We start from the raw sequence: 13,561 nt of genomic DNA, 5'->3' as shown, positions 1-13,561 counted from the left end.
TTGTGTGAGAATCTTATTTGCGATTTTCCTATTCAAGAATCTATACTCTATAGTGATCAAGATATAGGATGATTGCTTATGTTACCTCATTTAAAAGATCGAATCACTTTAAATATTTGTGTTATTTTTCATCAACTATCCCAGGGGAACTAACATAAAGACATGTCGCAGAAATAACCAAAACGAGAAACCATACAAACTCTAACGAACGAGACAAATAGTCAAAATTTTGAGTCAAAAACTTAAATGAGTATCGATAATACGCAGATAAAGCTCAGGGGCTACAAAACTGAGGCGAAGGTATATAAGCCTCCAAAAATTAAGTAGTCACCTCCTACAATCTGAAAATCTCATAGCTTGCATATGTATACATGTAGTCTGTAGAATGAAGAGAGAATAGAGAGAGATTCAGGAGTTGGGCTGAGGTTGGTGCCAGGGGGTAGCATTCTTGCGAATCTTCTGAAGAGCTCTGATGACTTGCTCCGTCGTAACGTTGCCGGTGACGATCACCTTCTTCAGCTCTGTGTCCACGTTATACGTTTCGATCTCTGCGACATTCACACTGCTTAATTTTGATTTCATAGATCACACCCATAAATTAATCACTTCAATTTCTTAAGTACCTACCTTCGATCTTCTTGATGGCCTTCAGGATCTTCTTTATGCATTCATCACAGTGCAAGCCCACTCTCACTTCCACCACCTGCAAACACAAAACAACACACACCCTTTCATTTCAGCTCCTCTATCTGGCTCTGGAGAAACACGTCCGTATCAATTATCAAACACAGAATTGATGGGCACTTACATTTGTCATTCTGAATGACTATGGTGGTCGGAAACTGATATCAAATAATGTTGACAGGAGGGGGGAGAGGGGAAAAGAGATATGATATATATATACACACACACACAAAAGAGTGGAGATGAGTAGTGAGGAAGGAATTGGATTCTGAAAGGAAACTTCTGGTTTGCTTGGAATAAAGGTCAAGCCCAAATTATTCCCCTTTTTTGTTGGGTTGGAAGTGAGTGGCTTCCACTCACTCGTTTAGGGTTGGCATTTGGCAGGGAAGCATGATGCGATGTATTGATATGATGTGGATTCTCTTCCTCACTCACTCTGGTCGCTACAAATTTTAGTTCAAACTAGACGTGGTTATTTACTTTTAACAAGTGATGCTTTAAATATTAATGACAGGAACAAGCATAAAAGTATTTATTTTTAGTTAATTTGTTTGGTTCTTTGTCCTTTATAAACAAATCTCCTATCTGTCAAAAATAAATATACAAATCTCTTCATTAATCTGCATAGCAATGCATAACGCAAATATCATCACTTATATAATTGTAATTGCCCCTTTGTGCCCTTGGAAACAAGTAAAATTTATTAAAATTTCAAGATGTTATGCGTTAAAACTCGGTGACGTTTACAATTATTCACTTATCATTTGAATAACGGAGGCAACAGTTCATCTCAAATTTGAGGCAATGGGAGTGTCCAGTAATTTTTATCAATGGACGACAAAAGATCTCTCCTTTTTACCAGGCAAACGGAGCATTATAACCCCATCATTATGAAGACTGAAACCTTTGAGCTGCTGAAAACACAGATTGAGAAGAAATGAGAAGGTAAGGCGCCGATTACAGGTTTGAATGAACAACGTTAAACCTACTTTCTCTCACAATCATCTGTTCTGATCATATCAGACCTTTTTATCTCAAAGTGCACGACTCTGTTCACAACCTTTATTATTCACATTCATTACTATTCACCACAAAGCTCATCCTTTGCCAATTTTTCATCCACCAGATGTTCAGATTCCTGGGATTCCTACAAGGGCAATTGCTGCAAGTTTGGTGTATAACTTAAGAAGTAACCTGAACCTTCTCCTTACCTTAGTTTAACGTTTTGTCTTCATAGCGAAAATTGAAAATAAATATCTATCAATATATTTGAAAGAAATTATCTTTCACAAATATGCATAAAGCGCTTTGGCAACCATGTCAGTACTTCTGCCCCTGCAAAATGTCGTGAGTATAACTAGCAACCTTTAAATCTTCACGCAAACGAATTCTTCAATTTAAAAAAATAAATAAATAAATAAATATTTATTTTTCTTATTAGCCATCATGGCAGTCACTGGCTCATTCAGAGAAGATGAGAGCTAACCAGGTAGCTAAAACTACAGCCCACAGTTACATTTGCAGTGACAATATAGGAGAGTCGGAGTAAAAATACAGAAAATTGTACGACAGAGAATTCAAGAGAAAAATTACAAATCACGCCGGATATCATACAACATGACAGCATGCGAAAATAACGCCCAACAGGTCACTACAAAAAATGAAGAACCTTGTGTCAGGGGAAAAAACAGAAAAAAGAAAGAACACCTGCATCATTCTAGACACGCTTTAAATATGTTAAAAACCAGCATCAAACACAATGCAGCTCTTCAAATTGCCATCAGCACATCAACTTTCATGGTGTCATGCCTCATGTACATATCATTATCAATAACCATGCTTCTTAGGAATTTACCAAGCAATATACGTAGTTTGATAGCTCTAGCAATCAAGTAAATATCATTAGAAAAGTTAAATGCCTCGTGAATGCACTCATAAGTTATAATCATTAAACTAAAATATTCATTCTGATCTGACTTGAAAACTTTGCCCAAGAATAGACAATAGTAACCAAATACATTGTTTGAAATTTTATGATTACTATCACTTGACAGTTGATACAATCGGGATGTAATAAAGATATTTTAGAACTTCTCTGAGCACAAGAATCAAATAGAAACTAACTTAACTTTACTGTGACTATAAATAGACAAAACAGTGAAGAAGAAACATGAGAAGAAAGGAAAAGAAGAAAAATTGCCTCTAATAGGAAGATATCTGTGCCTACCAGGGGGGAAAAAAAAAGGAAAGGAAAAGAAGAGACAAACTTGTATCTGAATGCCAGGACTCCATTAATTCCCATTTTGGAAAATGTTAATTATGTATAGATGAGCAAAGTTACGCATTGATTGAATGATATTTCTTTTCAAACTATGTTGCAATCTTTATACTTAGATCTGAATGTGACACTGCTTTTCTAATGGCAATAAATCCGCAAATCAAATAAAGTAGTCGTGAAGGCCAGGCGGAGGGAGACTGGCAACGGAAAAGGAAGTTGGCATCTATTTTGGAAGACTCGTATGAAATAAATACAAAAATTGACATTCAAAAGAGAAATGTCTTTGAAGTACGGAAGCAGTCGCATTTGTCATGAAAGCACATTTATTTAAAAAAAAAAAACATCCGGTAAGCTCCAGAGTCAATAAATAACACTTTTGTAACAATAAGAAAGCCATAATGCAAGAGTTACTCTCAGTTTTAGAAGCATGGTACTCATTATTCAGAGCTTCCGAAATTAGATCATCAATTTGCCGTCTCAGATTATCATAACACTGAAATTAAAATAAATGTCACGACAACCTTCCAAAACATAATAGACAGCACTATAAAGAACAACAGTATAAGCAAGATTATATTTATAAAGATGGTGAGGATGCTATAGTCAGTAAGAGCCGGTGATAATTAAAATGTAAGACATCCAATAACAACAATTCCAGCAAGCGAATCTGAATTAACCGAAAATGACAGTAAGAAATTCCATAGTCTAATCACTAGCCCCGTACTTACAAACTGTGATGGAAGACAACTTCATCGATCTTTGTTCTCCATTTCATTCGAATCAGAGTCACTTGCTCTATAACCTAAACGGAAACAAAGTAAATTGTCACTACAACATGTGAAGCCAAAATTCATATACTACCTTCAGTCTAAGACCTCATTTGACTTTTATCTTGGTCCTACATGTAGGACCTCGATCTATTTTGTCTCTTATATTTATGCATTATTTTCAAAAATAGTCCTTGTACTAAAAGTATACTAAAAGTAGTTTTTGATCAGCAAGGATATTTTAAGAAAGATTACACTTATTTATTACAAATAACTAACTTAACTTATTTTTTTAATCGACTCAAATTAGTCAACTAACTCTTATATTTTGGTTAGACAGGAGAAGAGTGAGAGATTACCTGGATGCTTTTCACTAGCTTTCCATACTGAACTTCGAGTCCTTGATGCTTTGCTAATCCAAGCATGTCCCTTCAGAACAAGTTTATGACAAATTCAGCTGTCAGAAATTCAAAGATCATTGAACACCACCGGAGTCACGGAACTTCATTACTATGTGAGCAAGCCGGCCAGAAAACTTGCAATGTCCCTATTGATAGCCCAATCCTATTGAACGACTTTATAACTCTAAACAAGCTAGTCAATTCAATCACTCCTCTCAAATAGTCAGAGAAAAAAGATCCTCTTGGCTGCAATGTTCAAGAGAAAACCAAAAGACTTCCCGATACACTATCTCAGCTTCGTCTGTGGGGATTCAGATAATGAGAAAACACAGAATGGTATGAAGGTTAAAAAAAAAAAAAAGACCTTTCGAGGGTCTCTGGGAACACCATAGCCAGAGTAGTACATTTGGCCGACCAGGAGCTGCATACTGCTGTCGCCGGCCTGAGCCTCCTTGAGAGTGTCCCGGAACCACCGCTTGGCGCAATCGGCGACCACGTGAGCAAGCGGCACCCGATTCTTCTCCCCTTCGGAGCTTTCCATCTTCAGCTGCGATGCCTGAGATTTGAGAGCTGCCGGGGCCGCAACTCGATTCGGCGACGTGGGGAGAGCTTTGTTGGGCTTAGGGGCTTTGGCGGACGAGACAATCCTCGATAACTCCTGAAGCCTAGCCGAAGATTGGTGTGAAATTCCCATCAAACCATACAGGGGTAAAGGAACCCAGAGCAATTGTGGAGCGGCGATGGATAAGGTTTTGGCTCAAGACCTTCCGGTCGGCATTTGGATTTCTAATTCTGATTGGAATTCTTCAGATGGTAATGTAAGATTATCTAGGCTTCATTTCCACAATGCATATGCAGGGTCCTTGAATCCTATGCAGGCAACGCAACCTTGAGGGATTTTTAAGAACACACTCATCGTCATCAAAATATCATCAAATTTTCTTTAAAAATTGAATTATCATTTTTAATAAAGCAGGCTATTGGAAAAATGGTTTTTGATATTTTTATTTGGGAAAACTAATCTGGCAGTCCTTATACTTCTATGAAATTTGGAATCAGGTCCCTCTAGTTTTTTTTCATTTTATTAAATCCTTATTATTTGGTCAGTTAGTAACTAAGGTCCTTCTGTTTATAATTGCCATTACCTTAAGTTAACAGTGGTGATGTGGCATGACTAAGCACCATCTTTCTTACCTCACCTGCAACACCTTCTCTCATCCTCCACTTGGTTTTCTTTTTAGAGCAAAAAGCTTCATTCAGTTTTCTTCCAAACCAACACCATCATCTTCTCTCTCACTTCATGCACTCTCTCTCCCCACCACCAGAAGCTTCATCCTGTTTCAAATCCCTTCTCAGACGGCGATGCGGATCTGGGTGATGATAGCTGACTAAGAAGAGGACCACGATGTCGTGAGACTCTTCAGATTCATCGTCTTCATCCTTAAATTTTTTTTTCCTGAAAAACTAGCCCATTTGAATAGATGATTAAGTCCAATAGTGAAATATGGAAGAGGTTCTACTACTCTCTGGCCCAAAAAAATACATTAACAAATAGAGAGAGAATCTGATGATTTTGAAACATGGAGTGAAACTTTTACAAGAAGGGATAAAGATAACGTAACGGTAGTGGTAGGGAGAGAGATAATATGAAGTGTGTGAGAGAGATGATGATGTTAGTTTGGAAGAGAACTGAGTGGAGGCAGGGGAGAGAAAAGATGAAGGCGTACGTGTTCCAGGTGAAATGAAGAAGATGATGCTAGTCAGATGTTGAACAGTGCTCCGGTTAAAAAATAATAATAATAATAATAAAGATGTTGAACAATGCCGTGTCAGTGTTGTCACCTTAAAGTAACGATAATCATAACGGAAGGACTTGCGTTACTAACTGAGCAAAGAATAAGGATCTAATAAAATGAAAAAAAAATTATAGGGACCTAATTCCAAATCTGATAAAAGTATGAGGACTGTCAAATTAATTTTCCCTTTTTATTTTGATGCTACTACCTCCGGTTCTAATTATAAAAGTTAATTAACTAATTTGAAGAGATTAAGGAAAGAAGTTGAGTTAGTTATTTGTTATAAAGAGATATTATTTTTCCTCAAATATCCTTACTAATCAAATGTATTAGCTAGAATTATCTATGTTAGAAGTAGAGCCAGTAATATGAGTTGAGCCCGTAAGTTCAACCCACCAACCAGCCAATAAGTAATAAGTTGAGTTGATAAAAATTGGCACCGTTTTAAAATAAAAGTTTTGAGAAGACCAGACCTGTAGCGGGCCAGCTCGTTTAACTTTTTTAAAAAAAAAAAATTTCCTTTGCCTCTTGGTCTCTACTCTCTAGTCTCTCGGTCCAAACCAACAATCCAACACGGTAGCAATCCATTCAGAGCCTTCTGCAGTTTTGCCTCCCCAATCGCGATGGCCTACTCTCTCTCGTTTTTTTTTTATTATTTTCAGCTTGAAAAATCCGTCAAAATGCAGCCGCATCAGGCATCAGCCATCGAGTGATTCAAGTCATCAACCTCCTATCCTAACTCCCCTCTTGCTTGCGTTTCGTAGTTCTCTCAGACTCCCAGTCCCAAGTTCTCCCAAACTCCCAGTCCCAAGCCCTAAACTCCCTTTTTAATTTGAGATGTTTGTTAAATTATTAAGGATGTATCATGATCATATGTTTAATATTTTGATATATTTGAAAGTTGAAACTTGAAACTTTAGATTCCATGTTTTATTTATGATAATTTCTATTTGCATGTTTTATTTTAAGTATTTAGGAATTTGAGTAGATTTTATTTTTAAACATTTTTTAAAAAAAATTACAAAATTTGGCAGGCTAGCGAGTTAACCTAACGAGCTGGGTTGGAAAAATTCCAGCCCGCCAAAAGTTGGCGAGTCAACCCATAATTGGCAGGTTGGCCCAGATTATAAGCTCTAGTTAGAAGGACTACTTTGAAAAAAAATACATAAATATGAGAGATAAAGTGGATTAAGGTCTTATATTTAATACCAAAATAAAAGTCAAATAGGGTCTTATATTAAGGACCAGAGGTAGTATTATATAATAAGGCATTTAACTAAAATTGAAGCCAATCTATAATAACTAATATATTACCTAAAATGGATATATATATATTCATAATTCATAAATCATGTCAACGCCTCAGTGAAGACACAACGAGTCAGAAATTTTGAGTTGGGAAAGCATTGATACAGTAGACTATTACATTGGTGGCAATTAAAAATGCGGACTATTAGTCCATTACAACTTCCTTAATAAACCAATGCCTCGTTCTCTCAGTCCAATCTAAATGTACAGTTAAACGACTGCGTTTGAGTATCGTGCCCTTGAGATTCATAGATTAGAGGTTGACTCATGGATACCGTTACCAAGATCACTTTTCACACGTAATATAATATGCGAATTAAAATTTTTAAAAAATAATTTTATGAGTAAACAATAAAAATAACATTCACGTCCAAAAAAAATGACATATGTATTATTTATGAGGAACTGTGTTGAATGTATGGACTCATGTCATCCATCGGATTACTAGGGAAGCATAAATATCTTCCTATTAGAAGTAATTCAATTTGAAATATTTTTAAGTACTAAATACTCCTCCGGTCATAATTATAAGACCCAATTGACTTATTTGAAGAGATTAAGGAAGTAAGTTAAGTTGGTTATTTATAATAAATAAGTGTTGTCATTCCTAAAATATCTTTGCTAATTAAGTATATTGGCTAAAACTATCATTATTAGAAGGATTATCTTGAAAAAAAATGCATAAATATAAGAGACAAAATGGATTGGGGTCTTATAATTAGGATCAAATAAGAAGTCAAATGGAGTCTTATAATAAGGACCGGAGGAGTATAAGCATATTTTAATTCATTAAGTTATGGGGATCTGGTTCCTTTCGCTCCTTGTTGATCCATGACGCTGAATTAATTCACAAGGATTACAATAGAGCTGCTACTGCAAGTGGTTAGTTTTGTTTTGGGTCCTCTTTGTAGGAGAAGATGAGGATTCGGCCCGTGCTTCCAAGTGCCAAATTACAACAATATGGGAGGCCATCTATTCAGCCCAATGGGCTCTCTGAACGGCCCCAACTTTCATTCAGCATATTGAAGCATGGAGACTTTAATTACAAAAATTTGAATCAAGCCCACACTTGCGGTTATGAGCCAGGTGGCTACTTAATTAAGCAAATTGTCATACCACCTCTCCTTAATATAAAAGTTTGTTTGATTTTTATTTTGATTTTAAATATAAGATCCCAATTAACTTTGTCTCTCATATTTAATTTATCCTTTTTTTTAAGGTAATCCTTATAATAATAATAGTTCTAGCCAATATACTTAATTAGTAAGAATATTTTAAAAAAGACAATATTTATTTATTACAAATAACTAATTTAAATAATTTTTTTAATCTATTTAAATTAGTTAACTAATTTTTTATATTAAAAATCCGGAGTAGTATAACTGATAAGGCCGCAGACGGTTTTTTTCCCCTCAAAAGGCCAACGAAACCGATACGTAAAGCTGGTGCAAGGGTGCAATAACGTACTTGCTGGATCTGAGGATGTTTTCAAACAGTTCTTTTTTTTGGGGGACTCAAAACACTTAATTGACTTAAAAGGTGTTTGGATAAAAACCAAACAATGATTTTAAAAGTGTTTTTACGGTTTACAAAGTAAATATGTGGAAGAATTTGTCTCGTTTTACGAAAAAGTGTTTCTGAAACCATGGTTTGAAATTTGTATGGTTTGGAAGTTGTCAAACATCTCTTTAATCTCCTTTGAGTTCCAACGATGAAATTATGAGAAGACGGGAGATTCTAATATGAAGAAGAAAAAATCAAAGACAACGATGTCACTCACCGGATAAGATTAAGATGAATTTGGCCGTCTCTATACGTATGTTCTAATCAATCATACATACAATTGACATAATCAACTCTTTTCTTTTTCTTTGTTTTTTTTTTTAAGATAAAAGGTCATAATCATTAATCAACAATCGATATTATGAATGGATGGATGGTTGCACAGATCAATTCCAAATTTTAAACGGCAGAAACACATGAAAAGTACATAATTTTTTTCCAAACAAAATAAACATCATAAAATTTGAAATAGGCATGTTCGATCTATGAAGTATGAACACGTCCAATCTCCTTGATTGAGAGGATTCATGTAATGATTAATCGTCAAAATGTGAACTTTGAACCTTAATATGAATAACAGTTTATTTATATTATGAAATAAAAATAGAGTAAATCAGTATTATTTTAATTCATTTATTTCAGGCAGATCATCCAAAATACTCCTCTGGTCCTATTTATAAGATAAAGAGAGAAGATTTTTTTATCCTATTTATAAGACATTTCATCACATTTTTATCATAAGTGTACTATATTATCCTTCATTTATTATAATACAAATAATTTTTTGTAAAGGTGTATATATTAAATAAGAATAAAGTTAAAAAAATTACTATATTTTAATAGAGAGTTGATGTAATTTAAGATTTTTCTTGATCTATATAAAATATATTAAAAGTGCCTTAAAAAATAGGACTAGAAGAGTATCCTTCACCAATTACTTTTGTAAGGACTTGGGGTACATAGTAAATCTCGCTTGGCTGTGTTTACTCTTTGTACATAAAGGTAAGAATCAAAACCATAAGTAGTGGCCTAAAAACTGGGGATATCCTACTATTTCATGACTAATTGCTTTCATAGGCCTGGACTTTCTTGCCAATATCAAATGGATGGGTTTCCCGCCACAACATTCAATATGATAATAACACCCCGTTCCCAATAAAATTTCTTTTTAAATTAAAGAGAAAGTATTAACGGTTTGAATTTATAGGAGGAATTGAATCTACCATCTCCTGCTTTAAAGGTCCTGGGATTAATTTTTTAAAAAATGAATATGTAAAAAAAAAAAAAGAAGTTATCTTGACTTACGTGAAGATATTTTTTTTTTTTAAAGTAAATACCAAGCACAGCTTTACTATATGCCACTTGATCACAAAGTTTCAGATCACCTCCAATATTTTATATGATTTCAAACGCATATTTACGAAGAATCATCTAGTTTCACAAGTCCAGTTGAAAGCTAATCATCACGCTCTTCAAAAACTGTCTAAGCTACAAGTTATATAACCGATGCTGCACAGCAAAGAAATGCTCTTCAAGTCTTAAATATAATACCTATTTTGTAATGTAATTTATATTACAAAATAACTGTTATGTTTAGAACCAAAGGATATATGTTGAGTCCTTCGAAGTAGATCCAAAAGAAGGTAAGGGGGCGTATAAGGCCTATAGCCTACCTGTTTAAGTAACAATGTCATCCCCTAAAGTCACAACTATGACCAAATTACACCTGTTTATTTAAAGCAAACCTTATTATATACTTCTTCTGGTTCTAATTATAACATCTTGTTTGTAGTCTACAAATAAAATTTTATAATTAAAACCGGAGGTAATATATGCTATACTATATGATAGTAGGTACTGGTTCAACAGTGATTGCAAGGCAGAATTCTTCAATGCCTAGTGATCACTATGGGTTTAAATTGTCAGATCGGGAAGCTGCATGCTTTCTATAGGATGTCACATATGAGTTTAGTTTCTTCTGCCCACCAAGAAACTCCCAATATATATATATATATATATATATATATATATAACGGTGACATGGTTTCTACAAATAGTCACCTTGCACACATCTATGCAGGAATCAAGAGAGGAGTGTTAAGATGCCGGAACATGCATCAGAAGCAAGAATAAACCCACGTGTGCAAACCATATTCTCACATGCATATTAATAATACAATCAACATGCTCTCAGTTGTTGCCACGCTTGTGGATTCTGTTTCTGTGTAATCCCAGACAATCCCCAGTGGCCTCAAAAGCCTCCACCTTCTTCTGTTCCCTCTCCTGTCCCCGCCACCCCTCTGTTACAAATGTTTGGTATGAGAAAAATGAAAAGAGAGGAAAAGAGGAAAAATTTTCATGAACCCAATTTAAAAAATGGAGTTATAAAATTTTAATAGAGAAAAAATGTAAAACAGAAGAATAATATAAATTAATTAACAAGTTTTAATCCCATTTTATTAATTTTTTAAATCGAACTCATAAAAAATGTAAATACTTAGGCCCTGATTATGTAATTTTCAGCTTAGACAAAATATGTTTTATATGGCGGCTGTGTTTGAAAGCTAGTTGTGATTGACGAGGCGACCCAGCTGCATGCAATGACATCTCACAGGCTGGAGCAAACTCGGGACGTTGAAACTGACGAGCAGGACAAAAACGCAACACGCAATAATATCACATCATCAGAGTAATTAATTAGCAGTATAATATAATGCAAAACACATAACCAAGTTCAACACGACAGCATTACATTCAACTGCTCTGATATACTAATCTTCTTATCGTCACTAAAATGCGCCAGATTCCAAGGAATAAGCCAAATAAAGACGATTGAATATTGATGGCGATGCTTTTTTATATATGATACAATTGGCATCATAATCTTCTTCTTCTTTTTTTTAATATTTTTCCGTGCAACACAAGAGTGGAAAGTGTGTGTGTGTGTATATATATATATGTGTATAAATATGAACAGGATTATGGGAATCGAATTTTGAATTATTCCTTTGACACTGACCTCTTGGCTGCTTTCCACCTGCATCAAGGAAAAATCAAATTCAGCTTTGTCTAGAATATTCCCTCAGACACGTATGTCATGTGCCAATGCAATGTTATACGAATAAGGCTTCTCGTCGACTGCAGTATCTCTTATCAAGTTATTATTCTCTACTTTATTCTGTCGCTAAATATATTAATAATTAATAATTTATTTAAATGCAGTTCTATTCATTTTCTTCTTGCAAGAGGAATACCCTTAATCGATGCACATGAAGCGTAATTATATACTACATCCAGTCCTAATTATAAGACTCAGTTGATTAATTTGAAGAGATTAAGGAAAGAAGTTAAGTTAGTTATTTGTAATAAATAAGTGTTGTCTTTCCTAAAATATCTTTACTAATCAACTATATTGGCTAGGACTACAATTATTAGAAGGATTATCTTGAAAAAAAGTACATAAATATAAGAGATAAAATAGATTGGGGTCTTATATTTATGACCAAAATAAAAATCAAACAAAGCCTTATATTAAATATCGGAGGTAGTATAAACAAATCAGATTCGATAAAAAGCTCCTCTCTTATCAGATCTTATGCCCTGTTGCTATTGTATTATGTGACATTTTCTTCATGAAAGCTCCATCGGAGCGACGTTGCAATTGTTTTCTTAAATTCGTTTAACCCTAGAATATTAATGTAGTTTATGACTATAATTCTCTACTTCATTGCAAAAAATCTTCACTAAAAAACAAATCACTATAACTGTTGATAAAGAAAGTTTTAATATGCGTCAAATAAATTCTTAGAAAAATGACAAAAATACTTGTTGAATCTTAAAATAAAAAAATCAATGATATTTATTATTTTCGTAATGATTTTGACATGTTTAAATTTATCAAAATTACTTATTTGTTGTTTTTTCTAGATATTTTCACCATTAAGATATTATGCTCCATGCATATAATTAATCAGATTCATCCAACAAAACAAAAGTTCATCTTCCAGAAGGAATTACTAGGTTCTTATTGCCCATATAGGAGCTGATTTGACGGAATGATGGGAAATAAAAACATATCCCACCTCATTGCAATTATCAGGGTAATAAAATAAATCTCCCTATATATTCATTATGAGCAGTGAGGCTTGCTTTAATATATTCATGAATGGAGGTAATTTTCAATATAAATAATTAAAATTAATACATATTTTTTTAATAATAATTAAATCCATGTTATTAATTAATCACAGAATTCTTATAATTAATGTTATTAATTAATTATAACATTCTTATATTCAAAGACGGTGGAGTATTAGTTCGTGACAAATGGATCAGGCGATGATCTTTTATCATTAGAATTAAAATAATTCATTTAGGTGTTTTTTTAGGCACATGTATTCTTTTGTTAAAGATAATCCTATTCAAGACACTGTTACATATTAAATATGAGCATATTTTTTGATAAAAATTTAAATACTAATTTATTATACTGTGAAAAACTTTTTTTTTTTAATCGGTTGGTTTACCGTGGTGGTTGGTGACCCTAGAGGAGGAAAAAGACGAGGATGGGACCTCTCCGCGGCCGGGCCCTCCCTCGTCTCCAGCTTGAAGCGCTTGCAGTAGTGTTTATCACTTTATCTTTCTAAAAGCAAAATAAACAAATAAAAACTCATTTTTTATTATTTTACATTGTCAGACATTTGCTTTTGAGTTTTAGTTCCGTATCAAACAATCAAACAAAAATTTTAAAAGCTAAAGCCTATT

The 13,561-nt window shown here is 33.9% G+C and overlaps 2 protein-coding genes across 4 annotated transcripts; both read right to left on the bottom strand.

Annotated features, from left to right (window-relative positions):
• Positions 1-211: 211 nt before the first annotated feature.
• LOC114753155 (protein SODIUM POTASSIUM ROOT DEFECTIVE 1-like) lies at positions 212-934 on the bottom strand. The gene is made up of 3 exons (XM_028941824.1): positions 809-934; positions 628-703; positions 212-548 (listed from the first exon to the last, which is right to left on the bottom strand). Exons 1-3 carry the CDS (start codon positions 815-817, stop codon positions 409-411), a joined length of 225 nt encoding a protein of 74 aa, XP_028797657.1. The 5' UTR covers positions 818-934; the 3' UTR covers positions 212-408.
• Positions 935-2,072: 1,138 nt separating this feature from the next.
• On the bottom strand, positions 2,073-5,005 carry LOC114753154 (uncharacterized). 3 transcript variants are annotated; one of them, XM_028941823.1, is made up of 4 exons: positions 4,495-5,005; positions 4,089-4,158; positions 3,687-3,764; positions 2,073-2,335 (listed from the first exon to the last, which is right to left on the bottom strand). In XM_028941823.1, the coding sequence occupies exons 1-3, from the start codon at positions 4,822-4,824 to the stop codon at positions 3,712-3,714; spliced, it is 453 nt and encodes a 150-aa protein (XP_028797656.1). In that variant the 5' UTR covers positions 4,825-5,005; the 3' UTR covers positions 2,073-2,335; positions 3,687-3,711. The 3 variants fall into 3 exon arrangements, with proteins under 3 accessions (XP_028797656.1, XP_028797655.1, XP_028797654.1); XM_028941822.1 differs by having other exon boundaries at positions 3,691-3,764; positions 4,495-5,004; XM_028941821.1 differs by having other exon boundaries at positions 2,073-3,764.
• Between the last annotated feature and the right edge of the window lie 8,556 nt (positions 5,006-13,561).

The sequence above is a fragment of the Neltuma alba genome, unplaced genomic scaffold (genome assembly GCF_004799145.2).
Source record: "Neltuma alba isolate B1F8T4 unplaced genomic scaffold, ASM479914v2 tig00007725_pilon, whole genome shotgun sequence".
NCBI classification, from domain to species: Eukaryota; Viridiplantae; Streptophyta; class Magnoliopsida; order Fabales; family Fabaceae; genus Neltuma; species Neltuma alba.
The sequence above is the reverse complement of the archived record's forward strand: the minus strand, read 5'-3'. Positions and strand labels throughout refer to the sequence as shown.